Here is a 22,966-nt window from a genome sequence, read left to right as displayed (position 1 = left end):
GCCGTAGGTACTGTAAACCCCCAAAAGACAAACTTGACTTAATCTTGATGTAGCAACCCTACATAGAATTTCACAGACTAAATCTTTATCGGCACAGACAGCCTCACCTTTCTCCCACGGAGCAGCTGGTGGGTTGGAACCACTGACAGGAAGGTTAGTAGTACAACCCTTAGCCACTAGTGCCAGCAGGGCTCCTTATTAAGTACTGTAATTCTGGTATAATATTAAGTCTACCTTAAGTTGGAATTTACCCAATAGTAACTAACCACAACAGAGTTCTCAATAATTAAATATTGGCATATAATCTTGCTTCTTTAGACACTGTTGCTATTTTTAAAATTATACGTTTGTATCATAGTTTTTATAAAGTATACTCATTTTAAAGCATATAAAACGTCTCTCTTTATGAAATAAGATTCCTTTTCTTAGGAGGAAATAATTGATGTTCATAAAACTCAAACCTTACACAAATTTTCCTAAATTTAAAGCTCAAAAATCTGACTTAATTTCTGACTTACTATAAACTTTAATAAATATGTTATTGTTTTGTCCAAGTTATGCAGATCTTTTGGGTAATGATTTAGTTCATAGTGGTAAAAAGAACAAGAATTTAAATGTCTGTTTGCTAGACTATATTAAGTACGTTAATAAAAGCATTATAGATATATAACCTTTAGCAATGAGAAGAAAGTATAACTTCATATTGAGTAAATCACAAATGACATTATTCTCATGTGCGTATATTTTTCTGAATGTTTTTATCGAGCACTTCCCGAGTATCCCACACAGGATTGAGAGTACTGTTCTGGGAGTGTGCAAACTGAAGCACTATTCTTATCAGAAAAGCAATAGCCAGACACACTGCAGCAACAACAAAAAATGTATATAGCTTGTTTTAAGCTCTTTATAGTTTTCTGGCCTCCCCCCTACTGTCTAATGACTCTTAGACATGGCTACTATAAACAATCCTCACAGAAAGAACTTCGATGTGGCAGATCCTCTCTGCCTGTAAGGCTTCAAAGCTCAGGTTTCTCGAGTAAACTTTTAAAATATAGCTTCAGAAGGACAAGAAATTATCTGAAAAGTACAGTCCTTTTGTGTACCATGGATTCGTTTTAATTACAAATAATGGGTTCCTCGTTTTACAGATGTGTCTTGCTGAATCAGGCCTCTCTTACCCCTGTCATCGACTTACAGTGGGAAGAAGATCTTCCCCTACACAGACCCAGGAGCAGTCCGAGGAGGTAAGCTTGTTTGCCAACTTTAATTGAATAGAATTCCCATCCTCCACCCATCTGTCCACTTCCTGTTCATTTTTATCCGCCACAGCAATAGATAAATAAACTAAATTTAGCATGAATAAAGTCCCAGCAAATTCTTGAAAGCAGAAACTCTCCATACAAGGCCATTCCTGATGTGCTCCTGCTTGTTCTCTTAATTTGATGTTACAACAGATAGAATTCAAGTGGATTGGTTGAAATTATGTTTTGTTAGGACTGTCAGGTCAACTGAGGAGCCCTGGTAGCATAGTAGTTACTGGTTGGACTGCTAACCTCAGGTTGACAGTTTGAAACCACCAGCCTCTCCCCAGGAGAAAGACGAGGCTTTCTATTATTATTATTATTTTCTTTTTACTTGAGCCCTTGGTATCAGCTCCTCTTTTTTTCCTTCCTTCTTACCCTCCCACCCTCGTTAACCCTTGATAAATTATAAATTATTGTTTTCCTATCTTATGCCATCTGCTGTCTTCCTTCACCCATGTTTCTGTTGTGGGGGGTGGGAGTGGGGTTTAATATATCAGTTCTTGGGATTGGGGGGCTTTCTATTCCTGTAAAGATTGAGCGTTTGGAAAACCCACAGAGGTAGTTCTGCTCTGTGCTGTAGCTATGAGTTGATATGAACTCAATGGCTGTGCCTTTCTCTGGTTGACACAGAGCTTTTCTTTGTTGTTCAGTATAGTTGAATGCTGTTATTAGACTTGATCCTGAAGGACCATTAACTGAAACTGGCACTGTGATTGATACTAGGTAATAAAGAACTGTACCTATACCCAGGGCTCAGCATCAAGTCAGCTATAGATGAATAAACATTATTAGTCATAATGATAAAATATAGTAAATGGTATTTCAACAGTGAACACAGCAGAGGAGCAGGCAGATAAGATTGCACATATATATGTGTATGATGTGTCTATATGGGCCTGAACAATATTAAAAGGCAGTTATCATTTTTTTTCTAACTGCAAATAGCACTTCTGTTTCCAATTCTGACCTTGGTTATAATGAAATGGAAAAGAGAATATGAATGTTAGAACTTATCCATTTAAAAAATATTAATTGAACTATTGTGTGCTAAAAGAAGGCATTGCCATCCTTTTTAGTTTATGCAATAGGAATGAAATAGTACAGAAAATCATTTACATCATTGTTTTTGAAAATATCACATGATAATTAAAAGTTTTAGATATTCCAGTGAAGCCTTTTTTCTTTTACATTTATTAAAAACCTGATTGTACATTTTATTTAAACTGAGTACATATTTTGGATATTTGTTATGAAAGCTGCCACTGAATCTCTCAAGCCATCCTGGGAATATGTGTTGTTACAAGTATGTGAAGAAGACGCAGGGATACATAATTGAAATCCTAGCCTAAGAGTGTCTGGTGACAGTGATCATTTCCCACCCTTCTTTTTTCGCATACTTTAGAAATCCATAGAGAAGGAAGTATTTTCCCTACTACACATACTGCTTTGTTTTCTCCAGCCTCTAAAAATGTTCATTTCCTTTTAAAATCCCATGCCATTTTTTCTGTGATATATCTTCTTAATATTTATGGGGAAAAACCTAAACTAAACTGATCCTGAGTTTCGCTGCCTGGCAGAAATGGTTAGAAATAACTTATACAACTGTTCCCTGTAGTATTTGGATGTAGTTTTTGCCAACTGAAGTAGGCTATGCTTCATTTCTTTAATGGATAGAGTTACTAATATTAAGATACAGTCAACTAGCTCCACTCAAAATTTCTAATTATACGCCAAGACATAATAGGTACTATTCCATGTCCTTGTATCTTCTTCTGTCATACTGTGGATTAATTAGAGTAGCAGGTACATTGAGGTTAGGATTCCTTGCCAAACTATAACAGCTTCTTTGGGAATATCTTAGATTTTGATTTTCTAGGATGAGCCCATTCATATTTTCTTTTCTTCCCGGACTAACTAAAGGCCACCTTCTCCAGGGACTGGTGAGAAATGGAAAAGAAGTTTTTGTGTTTCCATGGAATTATTAAGCTGGAAGGAATTTTTTAGATCACTTGGCCCAACCTACCCTTACATACAACTCACTATTCCATCCATTCATTCTTCCATTATTTGTCCATCCATTCATTCTTCCATTATTTGAGACATCTACTGAATATTTTCTATGAACCAAACATGTTAGTTTCCATCTAGTTGGCACTGATGTGGCAACCTTCGTATTAGCAGCAAAATGTCACTTGATCCTGGATCATCTTCAAAATCATTGGTATATTGTAGTCTCTTTTTATGGCTCTTGTGTGAATCCAACACATTGAGTGTTTTCATAATTTTACTTGGCCCTCTATTTAATTAAACATGATGGCCTTTTCTAGTAATCTGCCTTTCGTGATAACATCTCCAGAGTAAGGGAGTAAGAATCTTACTGTCCTTAATTCTAAGGGAGATTCTCCTTTTATTCTAAGATTGATTTGTTCATTTTTTTCTTTCCATCCATGGTATGCTCAGTGTTCTTTACTCCTATCACAGTTTGAGTCTATCAATTCTTCTTCTGTCTCCCTTTTTCGTTATCTAACTTTTGCATGCTTATATCAGACATATCATATTTGAGTTTTTAAGTGTTAAGGTTTTTTTGTGGGGGGGGGTTGCAGTAGATGTGCCCAATACAATATTTCTTTTAATTTCTTAGCTGCCACTTCTGTGGATGTTGATTATTGACTCAAGTAGAATTAAATCATTGGCAACATCAATTGATTTTCCATTTATCGTGCTATGGATCCAGTTATGTTACTTTTGTTTTCTCACATTCAGATATAATTTTTAGTGACCTTCTACTCCCATAAAGGCTTACTGTCTTAGAAGCTCACAGGGGAAGTTCTACCCTGTCCTATGGGGTTGCTACAAGTTGTCACCAAATCAGTGGCCATGAGTTTGGTTTGGGGTCAACCCTTATCCAATTGTGTCATCTGCATACCACGGTTTATAAATCTCTCCCCTATCTTGATTGATACTGGTAGTCCTGCTTCTCAGATTCTTTGTTCTATATAGATACACTGAATTGGTAAAGTGACTGGATATTGCCATTACAAGCATTTTCCTATTTGAACCATATGGTATTTCCATGTTCTTTGAATGGCTGGCTACCTCTTGATCCATGTACAAGTTCCACTTGAATGCTATTAAGTGTTTGAAAATTCTCATTCTTTGCAAAATTACCTGTGTATTGTTATAATCCACAGAGTAAGATTCCCTCACACAGACATTAAAACACATGTAAACATCTTTTCGGTATTCTCTGGTGTGGGCCAAGATCTTTGTGATTACAGTAGTGATATCCTTTGTTCTATATTTGCCCCAGAATTTAAATACGCCTGCAATATTTTTTTTATTTTCTTCAGATTTTTTTCTAGCATGTAACATAAGATGCAGTCCTTCTGCCTAAAGAGTTCACATTTATAAGAATCTGCCCCCCAAATTATGAGTTGTGTCTTATATTAAACAGAAATCTGTTAAGAGCTTCCATTTAGTGGTTCTTACTTCTTCTGGTTCTAACCCTTCTCCGTTTCCAGGTAATCACTATTAACTGTTTTCAGCCTTGAGTTAGGAGAGAGGTATTGGTTGTTAAATTCAGGCTTTCATTTTATGGACTATAGTATGTATCCTTCTGTAGTTTAGTGAGTTTTATTGTTTTATATTCTCTTTCTGGCCTTGAAACCAAAATTTTTTATAGTAATTTAGCTTTTCTCTCTTTTCCCCATATTACTGGGTATCTAGCTAGATACTGATCTCTCCTGAGATGCCTGGGCAAGAAATATAGGGACTCCATGGACCCTGACTTCATGGGAATTGTTCAGCCACAGTTGACAGTGGAGAAGAAAGGGTACTTAAATAACAACAACAACAATTTTTAAAATAATTAATGTTCAACCCATAACTTCAGTTAAATCAGTGTTTCCCAAAGTGAATGGGCAATACTGCCCCAGGACTTGAAGGGACAAGTAAGCTGCATGAAGAAGTGGCCCAAATGCCCCCAGTCTCCACTCCTGTCACATTACCATCTTTCTCCCAGTCTGTACCCTGGTCCGCCCTGGAATGATCTAGGGGGCTTTGAAATCATATATCCATGCTCTATGCTGGATTATAGACTATGGTACACAAGTCTTTAATTGCTGGGGATCATGATGAGTAAATTTCTTCTGAAAAGGGCGCTAGAGGCCAAATATGTTTGGGGACCTAAAATTTAGAGAATTTATATGTGAAGGATCACTATATCTATGCTAACTGATGACTAGAAAGGAAAGTCTTATAAGATTAATGAAAAATTGAGGCAAACATGGGATATTAGAGAAGTTAGATATGGAGAGGTTAATTTTTGAAAATGATTGTAGATAAAAGCCTACAGTGTAGTACACCTGCGTAACCTAACACCTACCATGATTCCTGGCACATATCAACCACAGAATAAGGATTTGTGGTTGAATGAGAAAGGAATTAATCACAATCGGCTCATTGAACATGGGAATAGTAATCCATTCAAAGGAAGGAACGTAATCTGATGTGGTACTTGGGAAGAGAGTAAAAGTTTGCTTTTAATCTGAAAGGGGGTGGGGGGAGAAAAGTAGACACAACATAATAAAGATAAGGTCAAGGTGAATCAGTCTTGTATGTCATACTAAGAATTTGAACTCTAAGGTGCCATAGAAGCCTGGTGACTTTGTTTTTCCCCCTAATATGCATTTATAAAACCCTTTAGCTGCTTCATCAGGGCTTGAGAGACATGTGTGACTCTTTTGGTACATGTGACTGAAGTGAAATTGACAAAAAATGTAAGGATATTATAGTGACTTTATTTCTTTGTAAATATTATTTATGCCTCTCGTAATTTTTAAATTGTTGTGAGCTACAGGATTGGCTCTTCCGTCTCCAAAGTTTGCTGACCCTTGTGCTAGATTTAAGGCACAAGAGTGGAGGTGGGAGAAATCAATCCGGTATGAACCCATCGTACTAACAGCGCTAATGAGATCCTGAGCTAGAGCATTGTGAGTAAGCTGCCGTATCCTTCATTGTTATCCTGCTGAACTTATTTTCAGTTCTTGTCTTCATTGAGCCACCCACCACCCTTCTAGAAATTTTCACAGACCTTATATGCCTCTACGATTCTGTCACTTTCAAGTCTTTGATAACTGGCTCCATGTCAGTTCTACTGGCTTCTTTTCTTTGCTGTCATATAGAAATGCATCACTTTTCTCCCTCTATTTTTTTAATTAAGTGATCGTTTTTCAACTTTATTGTGACTTGCTTGCAGATTTTCAGAGCAGATCCATTTTCCATTCAATAGTATGTATACATTTTGTTGCATTTCAGTGTTTGTAATCCCTTCAGGGAAGATGTCTGTCAGTATCTGACCTCCCCCCACAAACCAGTAAGCACAGTCACCAATGATTCGGAGTTTTGCTCCAGATTTTTCTCCCACACTCTAGCCCAGGACCTTGGGGTGGAATACTTTTTGAGAACAGTAGCTAGTGGTAGCTAGGCGCCATCTATTTCTTCTGGTGTCACAGTTAGGGAGACTGATGCTTGTGGTCCATTGGATTAATTGTGATCTTATCCATATCCATGCTTATTACTCCAACTGATGCTTATATGCTGACAGGTCAATCTTCTCTGATCTCTTTCTGGAGGAGATTTTGTTTGTTACTCCCTACCCCTACACCCCACCTCCCACCCCGGTCCTTACTGGATTTACTTCCTGGATGACATACTTCTTGTTGTTATGTGCTGTTGTCAAATCCAGCTCATAACAATCCTGTGCACAGGGTTACAATAGAACAAAACACTGCCCAATCCTGTAACATTCTCACAATTGTTGTTATATTACAATCCATAGTTAAAGCCACTGTATTTGTTATTCATAAATTTGCCTCAAATTCACTCTGTCTGAAAACCGATCTCAGTAGCCTCCCTCACTAGGCTTCCTTTTCTACTTCTTTGGTCACACAAACTAGAAATACTGGTTCACCAGTATTTCCACTAAAGTATATTTTAAGTCTCCCTCATCAATCCACTCACACTACTACCGTTCAAGTATGGACTCTCCGCCCCTTTCACCTGGAACTTTCAAATGGATGTCCTTTACTAATGTTTTCTGCATCTCTTCTGCCGTACTCCAAACACCACACCAAATGCATACATGTGCATATCTACTCCTCAGAACTCTTAAATACTCCTTTGCCTAAAAGTCTGTAGTAAGTTCCCTTTGCCATCAAAGTAAAGCCTAAATACTTCAGCATGCCAAATTTAAGAATTGCCATATTTGAGTGCCAGCAAACCTTCTTCCCCTTACTGTCAGTCAATACTTTTCCTATACTTGAAGCTGATGATTCACTCTAGCTTGCACTATTCTTTAATGATTTTTAAATATCCAATAATTTGCTCAAATCTTTTCTCTGCCTGGATCCGAATTCCTCCAACCTTCCCACCTGCATACTTCACTACATTGATGTTTGCCTTAAAAGTGTGGATTAAAATATTAGCATCGGTTTGAAGCCTTGCATAATCTTGCTCACTGGTTCTGGAGTAACTCATTACTCACCCTGTATTCTCCAAAATAGCACTTGTTTATATTTTATTATATCTCTTAGCAGACTGAATAAGACACATTAGAAAATAAGTCTGTTTCCCTTTTAGAATGAGAGTTTTTTGAAGACTAAGATAATGCTTTTTCTCTGTGTCCTTAGCTTTTAACCCTTCGCTTAGAAAATTATAGGTACTTTGTTGAAAGGACATCTTAAATAATAAGTTTGCCTTAATGCCAATTATGAGTTTTAAATTATATTTCAAACAGTTTGATTATCTTCTGCAGGAAATTTTCCCTGATATCCCTCCCACTCACAGTAGGTGTCTCCTTTGAATTTTCTGTCTAACTACTTATCGCTTGATATTTTGGTTTTCATATGTTATATGGAACCCATTGGGGGTATAAACTATATCTTTCACACAGTTCCAGGCATTATGGCACTTAGGAATTCATAAATGTTTGTTAAATGATAAAGAGAATAAATGAATGGAGTAAGTAATCAAAATAAAATTAGTTTTTAGCAGTTTTTTTATTATGAATAAATAGCTTCTCAGAATTCAAAGAATTTTAGAACAGCCATGACTGAACCAAGAAATTACCCATTCTCATCAGCAAACATTAATGAAAAAAGATTGTTTATCTCATTTTTTAGAAAAAGCTTTTCCTAACCTGTTAGATGGCTGATAAGAAAATGTGAAGAGATTGAGAGGCCCTTATACATAATTAAGTACCTCATTCTTGCAGATACTTCAATAATTCATATTTGAAATATACTTTTTCAACAAAATTGGCTTTTTAGATACCTCTGTTTGAAGATGTTGTGGTTGTAAGATTTCGCTATCTGCGATTTTAAATGATTTAAGATTTTTATACTTTGTGAAGTATATAATAATAAGTTATGTAGGCACATGGGGAAAATTAAAATCACTATCCTAGTATGAGATACGGTATTATTATTAAAATGGTAAAAACTAGTCTGTGATTGAAAGCTGGAGCAAGAAAAAGTGGATAGATGTGGAGAGTTATGAAAGGAATGAGAAAGGAAAGGGTGTATTAGAAAATTTGCTTTTTTTTCTAGGAATGTGTTTTCCACTCCATCTTTTTAGTATGATGCCTTTAAAGGGGGAAATGAGTAGTAGATGAAACTTAGTGGAGGATATTAGTGCAGCTTCTGAAGTGAAAATTTTTAGCATGCTGGACCTTTATTTCTTTCCTCTTGCCTATGAACTTGGCTAGGTGCCCTGAGTGTACCTATTTGATTCTGAGCCTTTTTGAAAAAAATGAAAGGAACTTCATGCTCCAAATTATTACCTGCCTAAAACACACAGAAATTCATGCATAGTTGTAATCCCATAAAATGTGTTGTTTGTTGGGAAACTGCCTCACTAAGATTAGGATTGCTAGTAGAACCAAATCTTGTATAAGAAATGGTGATATCAGAATAGCAAGTAAATTGCTTAGGACAAGTAACATTCATTTATTCATCTGTGTTAGGCTGGGTTCTTTAGAGAAGCAAAACCAGTGATGCATACATGTACAAGAAAGGAATTTATGTCAAGAAAGCAACCCCAAAAGCTGCAGTGAGCAAGATCATTCCAGTTCAGGTCTGTGGGTCAGATGCTAAGCTGGAGACCCTTTTTGACTCATGCAGCTGCTAGCCAAAGAACCAAGAAGCAGGAGTATGGACCAGGAGAGAGGCTGCTGGAAGCTGAGTCACATCACTACGTTAGTTGATAAATTCTGATGACCACCAGGGTCAGCAGGTTATATGGCAGGCCTCTGGTAGCTCCCTTTGCTGGCAGACCATGTGCGGGCTGCTGGCCTAGTTCCAAGAAGCCAGCAGGAAGAACAAGAAAGAGTTCTCTCCAACACGCATTCATATGAAGTGGACTACACCCCTAAGAAGGACATCATCAGAAGTAAAGTGAATTTTGCCTTGCTAAACAGGGCGGCCTGGTGTTGTTTACATGATCATTTTCAAGCTACGACGGATCCTGGCCCAGTCAGGCTGACACGAAACCTAACTATCACATCATCCAACCAGTTTATCTTCATTATCTTCTCTGTTAATAGAAAGCATAGGGAAGCAGGTATTACAGGCGAGAGGGGAAATGTTGCGATTCTGGGCATTAATGCTGGCCATGCCCAAGGAGGACCTACTGAGCATACTAAATTAAATGGAGTAATTTACCTAGCTTCCTCAGTGTTGAGATCCTCTGGAGGTACCTTAGCTGTTTAGGTGAGATAAAGAAGAAAAAGGTGCCCCATTGTCCTTTCACTGTAACCACCAGACCAGTTGTTTAGGCACAATAATTTTACATAAATCTTGGTTTAGGCCCAGTAGTATGGGGGTGGATTAACCCTGTGAAAAGAACTTTGAAAACTATGTATAAAAGATTCCTTTCCACCTTTGAAAAGCTATGATTCTGTGACTGAATGGCATAGAGTGTCTGCACTAGCTAACTTTCATGAATCTTTTATTCAAAATATCTCTTACTGCTTTTTTGACTTTCAGCTCTAAAACCAAAAGGTCAAGTACATAGTATCTCTAAATTTGAAAAGTCGAGTAGTTGTCCCATTTTTGCAAGTTAAGTACTTAATGCCATGTTGTAATTACTAAATAATCTTTGTAGACTGTTTACTGGATATAATTCGGATAAAAAGTTGTTAAATATTCATTTTGAATAACAACCATTTAGCTCGATACTTTACTTTGCTTGAACCAAACCCCCTTCTCATCTAAGGCTGGAATGTTTGTTAGTATTCACATCTCAGTTAGAAGTCTTAATTCTCAGTATTTTAGAAATCCCATTTTAACCTTGATTACCGAGTAGCATAATTCCTACTTTGATGCTGATTTTTTTGTTGTTTTAAAACTTACATCTTAACTGATATTGCTGAAAATAAAATAAAAGCCACAGCATGTTTATTTGTGTCAGGATGTAGTAAACGCTCAATAAATTCTTATTGAATTGAGACTTCTTTATTACAATTCATATTTAAAAGCCTTCACAGAACTTCCACATATCATAAATTTAGTGTTATCTTCTGATAACATTGATGAAACAGATAAATACCGTATATGACTAAAGAGAATTTTGAGCACCAGTACAGTAAAGTTGCTTGTGTCTCTCAGATATAGATTAGTCTGAGTTTTTTGAAAGATTTATATAGCTTATTTTGCCTCTGACCTCTCTGGTTATACCTGTCTCCTAGTTTATTGAGAAAATATTTATTGAGTACTTAATTGTGTGCTGAGTCTAAAACACAAAAATTCCTGTCTTCATTGAGTTTATAAGCATCCTTCATTTTCCCTCCGTCTTCAAGCTGCACTTCAGGGGTCCAGAATTAAAAAAAAATGTTTATAAAGGCTTCTTATTTGGGAAAAGTTGTATAACTATAGCTTCCGATTGCTATCACATAGCATATGTTTTGAAATTTGATTTGCTAAAGTAGATATGACACTAATAAGGACTTTCCTTAAATAGCAAAGCACCGATGTTCATATGGTTAGTGATAGTGATGGAGATGACTTTGAAGATGCTACAGAATTTGGAGTGGATGATGGAGAAGTTTTCGGCATGGCATCATCTGCTCTGAGAAAATCTCCAATGAGTGAGTATTAACAACTCTTTGGGCCCAGATTATAGATATCCTTTCTAATGGGAAAATTTGCAGGGACTATAGTGGGGTGTGAACTTGAAACTCTCTTACTGAACTCCAGGTTTGAAGAGAGAAATATAATGAACATTCTTCATTCAAATCAGAATCTCTTTGAATTTTCATTTCATCAAGCTGTAACTTTTGTTTCATATGTATACTATAACTAGCTCTATTCCTTTTCTATAAGCCTAATAGCCTTGAATAATAGACAGCTATATTTTATGTGACTATACTTGCTCCCGTTCCTCGTTTATCAGATGTCAGTTTTAAAAGTAGTGATAATACCTTTCATTCTTTGGTACCTTTCTTTGAAGGACTAAAAGTAAACTAAGTGTGCCATTCTCCTCCTTTCTACCTCAAGAGTTATATACTATAGAATACAAATGATACTATATACAAACTTACCACTACAATATGCCCTTACATGGCTTTTCTATTCCGTGAAATTAGGGAACATCTGTGGACAGAAATAGCTCTGATATTTACATAGAGATGATTATTTTCCCAGTTAATAGAGCTTTAAAATAGTTTGAAATTCTTTTTATATAATTTAATCACAAGATGTTTATTTCAAGGATAGAAAGCCTAACTGATACTTGGCACGCTTTTTAAATGTTTGATCAAGGTTATTTTCTAGAATTTAGGAACTTGGGGTTTTTAAAAAAATTATTTCTTATTCTGGTTTGATGAAATCTTCTAATGCATATTAAGGTAACATATCTCCTCAGATATATCACAGAAGCTAAAACTTAATTTTATTTCCTCATTATTGATTATAAATATATTTCTTATATGTGGGATTAGATGTTATGTGGTTTGTTTTTTGTGTCTATTTGTTTTTGTTTTTTTTGTTTTTGTTTTTTCTTTTGTTTGTTTTTTAGTGCCAGAAAACGCAGAAAATGAAGGAGATGCCTTATTACAATTTACAGCAGAGTTTTCTTCAAGGTAGGGTTAGGATATTAACTATATAATTGATGTTCATTGATGCTACTGTGATTTTTCTGGGGCAGTATTAATCATAGGTTATTTTTACATTTTTTAAAGTACTGAAAGGATATATTTGTACATGTATATGATCCTGAAAGTGAAGTATACAGTGTTCATTTTTGATAATTATTAAGTCATTTATGCTATTTAGATATATATTCACCTTTTTATATATCTTTATAGAAGTTCAATATATGGAACAATAATTTAATTTCTTGACTATATTCCCTCAAGATCTAGGATATAAGACAGTAATATTTAACATCCGAGGACAAATAAGTGAACAAAAGAGTCTTTTAAAATAACATTAAAATGTTAATTTAACACCTTTCAGTGTAAGTGATATTTTTCTTTTTGTTTTGGAATTGTGAAACATTTTTTTCCAAGGGTCTAATGTAAAATGTTTACATATGTTTGAAAAACTGTTCAAGTGTTTAAATATAAAGGTAATTTAAATATTTAATAACTTTCATGTTAGTGATATTTCTTTTTAGTGCTGTTTTCTTAACATAATATAATTTAGTGACTTTGGAAGAAATTTTTTTTCTTTTGCATTGGGCTTCAAGAGTATATGAATTAAAGTTCGTACATTAAGCTTAAGGTAACTAGCGAGAGCTTACGAAGCGAGTAGCAAAGAATCGGTATTTTTAAATAGCAGGATTTTATAGCTCTTAAATTCATGTGAGAGGTGTACTTAAAATTCTAGTGGTTTTTTTCTAGTGTTCTAAAATACTGTCAGCCAAAACAATTCTAAAAATGAATGAAGCTTATAGCCAAGCCTTTAATGAAGTATACTAAAGCTTAGTTTTTTATCAAGAGACATTAGTTCCAACATATATTTATAAATCGTTAGACTTGTGGAATTTTAAAGCATATTGGAAATACCTTTTCATTAATAGATTAAATTTTTTCTATAGATACGGTGACTGCCATCCTGTATTTTTTATTGGCTCATTAGAAGCTGCTTTTCAAGAGGCCTTCTACATGAAAGCCCGAGATGTAAGTACACTCTTACCCTTTCTGATTAAAAAGTATAGCCAAAGGGTTACCACTGGGCTTTAGGGCATGCTTGATGCTTCTGAGTTTTTTGGTTGTTTGTTTTTAAATTGAAGTCTTGATTTTATTTTTTGATTCATCTACCAAGTATTTTTCACTAGTCACTTTAAAAGGGCAATGATGTAATAGTATACATGTTGATACTTACGGTTACATGACTAATAGACTTTTAAAAATGATTTCTCTTTCAGTCCTTCCCCAAAATAATTACTCCATCTCACAGTATACATTTGACAACCTCAATGTTTTGTTACTCTCTTCTTGTCCAAGTCACTTTCAACAACAAAAAATAATCTTCTGTTAAATGTAGAAATCGATGATGTCATCTCGATAGCATGTATATTGAGTTTATACAAAGAATTTGTATATATTTTTAAATTCAGAAAATACATAATGAGAGAAGATTCTATTTAATTACTCCATTTTTATATGTTATAGCAATCCTATAAGACAGGGCAGAACAGCCCCTGTGAGTCCCTGATACTTACCTCTACGGAAATAGAAAATCCCATCTTTCTCTCCCAGAACATCTGGTGGTTTCAAATTGCTGTCTTTGCATTTAGCAGCTCAATGTGGATCCATAAATCTAGGGTGTTAGTCCTCCTGTTCATCACAAAGGATATATGCAACAACAGAAAATACACAAAAGAAGAGAAGGCAATCAACCCTTTTCACAACAACAAATCAACCAAGCATAAAAGAAGGAAGTAATGGAGGAAAGGAAGGGGGGAAAAGGTAGACTTGCCAAGTATCAAAATGACATAGGTTAATCATATATATATATATATATATATATATATATAGAGAGAGAGAGAGAGAGAGAGAGAGAGAGAGAGAGAGAGAGAGAGAGGGAGGGAGAGAGAGAGAGAGAGAGAGATTGAAACCTCTAGTCCAGTGGTTCTCAACCTTCCTAATGCCACGACCCTTTAATACAGTTCCTCATGTTATGGTGACACCCCCCCCTCCAAAACCATAAAATTATTTTTGTTGCTACTTCATAACTATAATTTTGCTAGTGTTATGAATCTGCCGACTCCTGTGAAAGGATCGTTCAACCCCAAAGGGGGTCGCTGACAGCCGGTTGAGAACTGCTGTTCTAGTCATAGGGCAGAAATTGACAAAGGATTAAAATGGCCAATGATTCAACTGTATGCTCTCTCTAAGAGACTCATTTTAGATCCAAAGACACAAATTGGTTGAAAGCTAAAAGATGAGGAAAGTTATTCTGTGAAGATTGTAACCAAAAGAATGGTGGAGTAGCTGCGTAAATGCCAAGTAAAATATTCTTTATGTAAAAAGCAATCAGAAGAGACGTTTTATTGTAGTTAAAGAATCAGTCCATCAGGGAAATAAGAAAATTACACACACAGAAGGGGAACTTCCAAAAGTTGGTAGAAAAATAGAATTAAGAGATAACAGAATTTTTCTGCAAGCTTTTGATATCCCCTTGTTTATGTACCAAACAACAAAGTCCCAAATTATGAGGGGGCTTCAAAAAGTCCATGCAAAAATTTCATTATCTTTCCTGCAACATTGAAATAAGTGAGAAATAGTTCTACAATAAGACTTTAGCGCACAATTTTCAATATTGGATTAAACAGTTATGAAATAAAAGACATAAACAACACGACCTTTGAGAACTACCAAGAACTACCAACAACAGTAAAATACACATTCTTGTCAAGTGTACTTTCTCCAGGATAGACCAGAAAACAAGTCTTATTAAATTTAACAGTATTTAAAGCATATAAAGTACCCTTTTTTATTACAGTGGAATTAACTACAAATCAATACTAAAAAGACAAGTTAGAAAATTCACAGACTAAAATTAAACTTCACACTGTTGAGAAATCAATGACTAAAAAAAAGAACCATGAGAGAAATTATGAATAGAGTGAAGGGCAGTGCTCTCAGAAATTTTAGTGTAAATGCATGTGTTTAAAAGGAAAAAGCATTTCAATAATTTTATATCTTGAAGAACTAGGGGAAAAAGAACTAAGCTAACAGAAGGAAAGAAATAATAAAAATTAGAGGAAAGATAAATAAAAACTGGAGACAATTCAGAGAACCACTGAAACCAAAACTTGGTTCTTTGAAGAGCAAGTAAATTGTCAAATCTTTTTAGAAAAAGGTAAAAGGAGAGAAAACACAAGTAATTGCAATCAGAAATTAAAGTAGAGGCATAACAACCAGCCCTCTCGAAACAAAATTGTTCTAGAATAATTTAATTACTTATACTTCAACAAGAATTTAAAACCAGATGAAGCCGAAAAATTCCTAAAAGCACATAGATTACGTAAATTGATTGGAGAAGATAGAATTGCAACAGACTCATAAAAGCAAAGCAAATTCACCACTATGTCACTTATATTTCAAATGCCATCAGGTGAACATGTTTCAGTGGAGCTTTCAGACTAAGAATAGACTACAAAGAAGGAATTGACTTTGCATTTTGCAGGAAATTGCTTCTAAAAACCCTATGTATAGCTTGAAAACGTTTTAAGATATTGAATGTATAATGAATAGAAGCAGGATTTCATCAGAGATAGTGCCAGATGAACCCCTCATTTCAGAAGGCACTAAAAATATGACTGAAGAATAGCTGCCTCCTCAAAATAAACATAACCATAATGACTTGATTGGAGAAAAGCTTATGAAAATAACACCTTTGGAACTTCTTTTGCTAATGGAATATGACTCAAAATGAGATGAAACAGCTGCAAAATATCTAATAGGCTGATCTTGAAATGTACAAAGTGTGAATCTAGGAAAATTGGAAGACATCAAAAATTAAATGGAACATATAAAAAGCAATGTCCTAGGCATTAGTGTTCTGAAATTCAGTGGCATTGACCATTTTTAATCAGAAAATGATATTATTTACTATGCCAGGAATAACACAATCAAGAGGAATGATCTGACATTCATTATCAAAAAGGACATTGAAAAATCGATCGTAAAAAACAATGCTCTCTGTCTTAGGCATTATATCTATCCACATACAAGGAAAACCCAATAAGCACAAGTATTATCAAATTTATGTACCTTCCACTAAGGCTAGCGGTGCAGAAGTGAAAGAATCCTAATGTCTTTAGTCTAAAATTGGTCAAATATGCTATCAAGATGCATTGATAATTAATGGTGATTGGAATGCAACAATTGGTAACAAGATGGAACGATAATTGGAAAATGTGGTTTGGGTAATAGAAACACTGCTGGAGTATACATGATAGAATTTTGCAAGACTAATGACTTGTTCATACAAATACCTCTATTCAGCAACACAAAAGTTTCTCCACGGAAAGAACTCAAGAAAAAAAATTCAAGCTTCACGTTGAATATTGAAAGATTTTCTAGGCAAGATATTGAACAATGCAGGAAGTATTGAAATGAAGATGGAAAGGATACACTAAGTTACTGTACCAAAAACTACTCAACTGTGTTAGTCTGGGTTGACTAGAGAAACAAATTTATAGACATTCATATGTGTATAGGAAAGAGCTTTATATACAGAATAAGTGTAGTTAAGAGAGCATTCCAGCCCGGTTCAGATCAAGTCCATAAGCCCTATATTAGCCCTTATGTCCAGTACCAGTCTCTAAATTCTTCTTCAGACTCACGCAACACATGCAATGACACCAAGTGCAGGAAGATCACATGCCTGTGGGTCCAGTCGCGGTAGAAGCATCTTAGTGCTGGTGTGGGTCTCCACGTGGCTCTTCTAGCTCCTAGGCTCTGGCTGCCATCAGCATAACTCCATATGGCTTGTCAACAGGAATGTCTCGCAGGGAGACAAAGCAGAGAGAGTGTGTATCCTGCCTCCAGTGAGCTATTTATCTCTGTAGTGCCTTCAAATGAGGTCATCAAGGAAATTTGGAAGAAAGCCCCTTAGCCAATTTACTGAAAGTTCTCCGTATTTGTATCCACTCCAAAGAAAGATGACCCAACAGAATGTTCAAATTATAGAACAATATTATCATCATACACAAGTAAAATTTACTGAGATCATCCAACAATGGCTGCAGGAATGCATTGACAGGGAGCTGCCAGAGGTTCAGGCTAAGTTCAGAAGAGGATGTGGTACAAGGGACATCATTGCTGATGTCAAGTGGACCTTGGCTGAAAGCAGAGAATATTGACAGTGCCAAGTCATTTGACTGTGTGGATCATAACAAACTATGGCTATCCTTGAGAAGAATGGGAATTCCAGAACACTCCATTGTTTTCCTTTGGAACTTGTACATGAATCAAAATGCAGTTGTAAGAAGAGAGTGCTGCAAGGGACTACTGCATGGTTTATAGTCGGGAAAGATGTCCATCTGGGTTTTGTCCTCCCACCATACTTAATCAGTCCATTTGCTGAGCAAATAATCAGAGGCCAGATTATATGAAGAAGAATGAAATATCAGGATTGTAGGAAGGCTTATTAACAACTGGCATTATGTAGATGACCCAACCTTGCTTGCTGACAGTGAGGAGGACTTGAAGCACTTGCTGATGAAGATCAAAGATTGCAGTCTTCAGTATAGATTACAACTCAGTGTAAAGAACACCGAAGTTCTTACAACTGGACCCGAAGACAAATGATATCACCATGATAAATGAAGAAAAGATTGAATTTGTCAAGGATTTCATCTTGCTGGGATCCACAATCAATACTCAAGGAAGCAGCAGTCAGGAAGTCAGACAATGTGTTGCATTGGGTAAGACTGCTAAACTACTTAAAGTTTTGAAGAGCAAGAACATTATTTTGAGGACTATGAAGCACATCACTGAAGCCATGGTTGTTTTAATTGCCTCATAAACATTTGAAAGTTAGACATTTAGTAAGAAAGACCAAGGAGAATCGATTCACTTGAATGGTGATGCTACTGAAGAAAATTTCAAGTACCATGGACTTCCCAAAAGAACAAACAAATCTGTCTTGGAAAAAGTAAGGCCAGGCTGCTTTTTAAAAGACAAGTATGGCAAGGAACTGACTCAGAGACACCTAACAGCAACATGAAATGAATGGATTGAATATGTAATAAAAACACCCCAACAAACAAAGTCCAAAACCAAATAGCTTCACTGGTAAGTTCTGCAAAACATTAAAAAAATAACACCAATTGTTGTCAACCTCTTTATAAAAATAGAAGGGGAGAAGATTCTTAATGCATTTTAGAATTTTTCTGACAGTTCTACAAAAGCCAGATAAAGACATCAAAAGAAGAAAAAATTTACAAACTAGTTGAGAAAATGGTGTGGAGGCCACATCTGACCACCCTTGGCTAATAAGGATAATCCAGCTCTACAAGAGCCCATGGCTGATTTCCCTGAACTAGAGGTCAGACGTGCCTGTACCCTCCCATATTCTGGCAACAGTTGCCCCTCCCATGGCCCTGTACTTCAATGCTGTGATTGATAAATTCACTGCAGTGACCACATAAAACTTACAGAATACAATCATGATTGTGGGGGGTTATTAGAGAAATTTAAAACCTATAAGAATCAGAAACATTAATCATACAGTTATGTTTATCTACAGTGTCTCTAATCAATTGTACCAGCACGCTTGTATCTCTCTAGTTCTTGGCCTCCAGTGACATGACCCCCTTGGTATCTTCCCTGCTTGGGCAAGTGTTACAAAGCTCTTTTAGTGATAATAAATTCTCCAAAGACATTTCAGTCTGTAAGCAGCCTCTCTGGTGTCCAGTGTAACTACTGATAAGCCCTGGTAGCTTAGTAGGTTATGTGTTGGGCTGTTAACTTCAAGGTCAGCAGTTCAAAATCATCAGCTGCTCCACAGGAGAAAGTTGAGGCTTACTACTCCCTATAAGAGTTACAATCTTGGAAACCCACAGGAGCAGTTCTACCCTATCTTGTAGGGTTTCAGTGATTTGGAACTGAGTCATTGGCAGTGAGTATTGTTTTTGTTTGTTTGTTCATATTACTTACATTATTAGTTGTGTAAATTCTTAAAACCTCATATACAGGGTCAAGCTACTCAAATTCTGTCACTTTTTGGAAGCACAGCAAATCTGACTTCCAGTGTGTCTCAGTTAGGTTGAAACTACTGACCTTTAGGCTAGTAGTCTACTGCTTAACCATTTGCGCCACCATGATTAAAGGAGAATTCTAAAAACTGAATTCCAGGAAGATAATTAGTAATTAAATAGCACTTTTATTTCCACTTTAATGTTAAGCAGACTTTTTTTTACCCAAAAAGTGTCATAGTCCATCTTACAGGCTGTTATATGCATTCCTTTTTAATAATAAAGAATTAAAACAAGAAAAACTGACTACCATGGAGTCCTTTCTGGCTCATAGTGGCCCTATAGGACAGAGTAGAACTGCCCTGTGAGTATCAAAGACTGTAACTTTTATGGGAGTAGAAAGCTTTGTCTTTCTTCTGTGCACCTGGTTTGAACGTCTGACCTTGGGATTAGCAGCCCAGTGAGTAACCTAAGTTTTATTTGAAGAAATACATGTTCATGGTACTACGTGTGTATATTTTTTGCAAGTGCAGAATTATTGAAAATACATCAAAGAAAAAATAATTAGCTGTTAATATTGTGATCCATGTTTTAACTCTGATGGCTTTAACTTATACTCCTCCCAGTCTTAGTGTCTTTCTTTGCTTTCTTTTTTTTATTGACTTCACTCATTCTGTTTTCTTAATCTTAAAAAAAGATTGAATTAAGTGTATGCCACAAGTATTGTCAGTTTAACATGAAAAAAATCTGTTAATATAAACTACCCCATTAGCACATTAAAGGATTAAAAACTCATTTGCACATGGAACTAATAGAAGGAAAAGCACTTGAAAAATGCATCATCTTTTCCTGAGGAGGTAGTTAGGTACTAACTTTTAGTAACTAGGAACAGAAGTGAACTTCCTTAACTTTCTTAATCTACAAAAACCACAAATATGCTGGGATTTTTTTAACCCATAAATAACATTACTATAGAAGCAATGCCTTATATATAGCAAAAATATAAAAATACAGACAAGTAAAAATGAAAGCGTCACATTCCCACCATTCAGTGCTCATCACCCTAAACTTCAGTGCATGTACACAGACACATAAAAGAAAGTGAGACTCACTGCTTGGATTTGATTCCAACACATAGTTATCCTACAGGGCAGAGTCCTGCGTGTTTTCAAAGCTGTAACTCGCGTAAGCAGTAACTCGCCTGGACGTCATATAAAGAAAATCATATAGCTCCTCTGCCAACAATAATAAAACAAACAATAACCTCAATCCAAAGGAAAGCAGAAAATAATAAAAACTAGAATAAATTTAAAATGAGTCAAAAGGGAAAACAAATGATGTTAAAATTTAAACTATGTCTGAAGAAGAATACAGCATCAGGATTGGAGGAAGGATCATTAACCTGCAATATGCAAATTACACAACCTTGCTTGCCATAAGTGGGAGGACTTGAGGCACTTGCTGATGAAGATCAAAGATTGTAACCTTCAATATACATTACAACTCAATGAGGGAGAGGGGATTGCCTAAAGTAGAAAGCAAGTGTTTTGAGACTGATGAGGGCAAGAAATTTACAAATGTGCTTGACATACAATGGATGGATTGTGAGAAGGAGTTGTACAAGCCCCCAATAAAATGATTATTCAAAAAAATGAATAGTCTCTACTATATGCATAATGGGATTTTTATTGGTTACTGAATCTTTCATTGTAAGGCTTGATCATAAATATTTTTGAGTGAATATCCCAATATAACTTTTAAATAATCTATTTTTATTAATGATTATATTAAATAATTTTTGCGTATATCTATCTTTGCTTTCCAACAAGAATGCTGAGCAATTGGCATTACTAGAAAATGTTGGTACCTCCTAAAATTTAAACTGTAGCTCTAGAAGAAAATATAACTAGTTTTTAGGTTCCATTTCAAAAACAACTGTACAGTGTACTATGTGTACTTTATATACTGTAAATTAAAGTTCTAATATTTTTACATAGTGTACTGTATATAAGATGCAAAAGAACTCTTGTTAAATGTTTCATTCAGTAAATCAGCATTTGGCTTTACTCAGACTGGTAATTCTTAAAGGAACATGAACTCTTGCCTATTAACCCTTGAATATTTCTAAGAAAATAATGCATATGATTTTAAAATTTCCTTTTAGCTATCTTGATGCATGACAGTCATTGGTTCATGTAATTAAATGTTCCTTACTGGATCCAATTAGAGTCATGTAAAAGTCTACTGACCTTTCTGGACTCCTAAAATGGCTTTTACCTTTTGGGTTATCCCATTTCATTTTTTTCATGTTTAAGGTTAGCAGTTTATATATAAGTGATTAAATGTCTGTAAGTGTAAGTTAATTAAAACTTAAGTTTAATTGAAATTAAACCCCCCAGTGAATGAGTGATCCAAATTTCAGTCCAAGCAAGAATATTTATTATGGTCATCAAACCAATTGTATACATCTACTTTCAACGAAAAGAAATAAAACTTCAAATTTGTATGGTGCTTTATGTTTAAAACATTTTTCTATATTTTGAAGTTCATAACAAGCTAACAAGACAGGACAAATAATATCCATATTCTCATTTTTGAGATGAGGAAACTAAGACTGAGAACATTTGCATGACTTTCCCAGTGACATATCAACATTAATAGTATAGACCAAATAAGAGTTCAGGTGTTCCAACACAGCTCGCTATGAATTACACTTAGGACACTTGTACTTCAGTTTCAATGACAACTGCAGCACTACAGGAGTCAGCTACCGTAGTTTATCTCTCTTTTTCAAATTTCACATTTGAAAACTGCATCAAAGCTTTTTCGGTGTTATTTTTGAAAACTTTTCAATGGAGCATTTTAAGAAGAAAATTTGCTAATATTCAAATGGTTTAAGCCAACTGTGATGGATACTGTAGCATATTTACTAAATTTCTTTCATCTTAAATATAACATGTTTAATTTAAATTGTGAGAGGCACATTAATTTTACCAGGGCAACAGATGAGCTTCCAGCACCAGTATTCTTCACTTAAAGTGAGAAATTGAGTTCCAAGAGTAAATAAAAACAAGATTGAAGGTTTAAATCCTCTGCTAGGCTTTTTGAACTTATATACTCATTAAATGTTTATTGGAGTGGTGGGATTACAAAGGATTTGAGGAGCTTCATCAACTGGTATATAGTTAATCACTAAGTAAAACACTACATTTGATAAAGTGTTTCTCACGATGGCACATTCAATCCATCTTAATGAAAACGGCTTCAAACTGATTTAATTTGAGAACACTTGGTGGAGAGAGTACTCATGGTTCTTTCTGCCTTTTTAAAAAAATCGTTTTATTGGGGGCTTGTACGATTCTTATCACAATCCATACGTACATCCATTGTGTCAAGCACATTTGTGCATTTTTTGCCATCATCCCTCAAAACATTTGCTTTCTATTTGAGCC

At 35.3% G+C, this 22,966-nt stretch overlaps 1 protein-coding gene across 1 annotated transcript in view; it reads left to right on the top strand.

Annotated features, from left to right (window-relative positions):
- Positions 1–22,966, top strand: part of FAF1 (Fas associated factor 1) — a 504,460-nt gene that overhangs the window by 323,978 nt on the left and 157,516 nt on the right. Inside the window, exons 9-12 of the mRNA XM_075555846.1 lie at positions 1,149–1,244; positions 11,322–11,448; positions 12,378–12,441; positions 13,401–13,482. Of these exons, the coding sequence (XP_075411961.1) occupies positions 1,149–1,244; positions 11,322–11,448; positions 12,378–12,441; positions 13,401–13,482 (369 nt within the window). The remainder of the gene's footprint in view (positions 1–1,148; positions 1,245–11,321; positions 11,449–12,377; positions 12,442–13,400; positions 13,483–22,966) is intronic.

This window comes from Tenrec ecaudatus, chromosome 1 (genome assembly GCF_050624435.1).
Source record: "Tenrec ecaudatus isolate mTenEca1 chromosome 1, mTenEca1.hap1, whole genome shotgun sequence".
NCBI classification, from domain to species: domain Eukaryota; kingdom Metazoa; phylum Chordata; class Mammalia; order Afrosoricida; family Tenrecidae; genus Tenrec; species Tenrec ecaudatus.
This window is presented reverse-complemented; position numbering and strand designations above follow the sequence as displayed.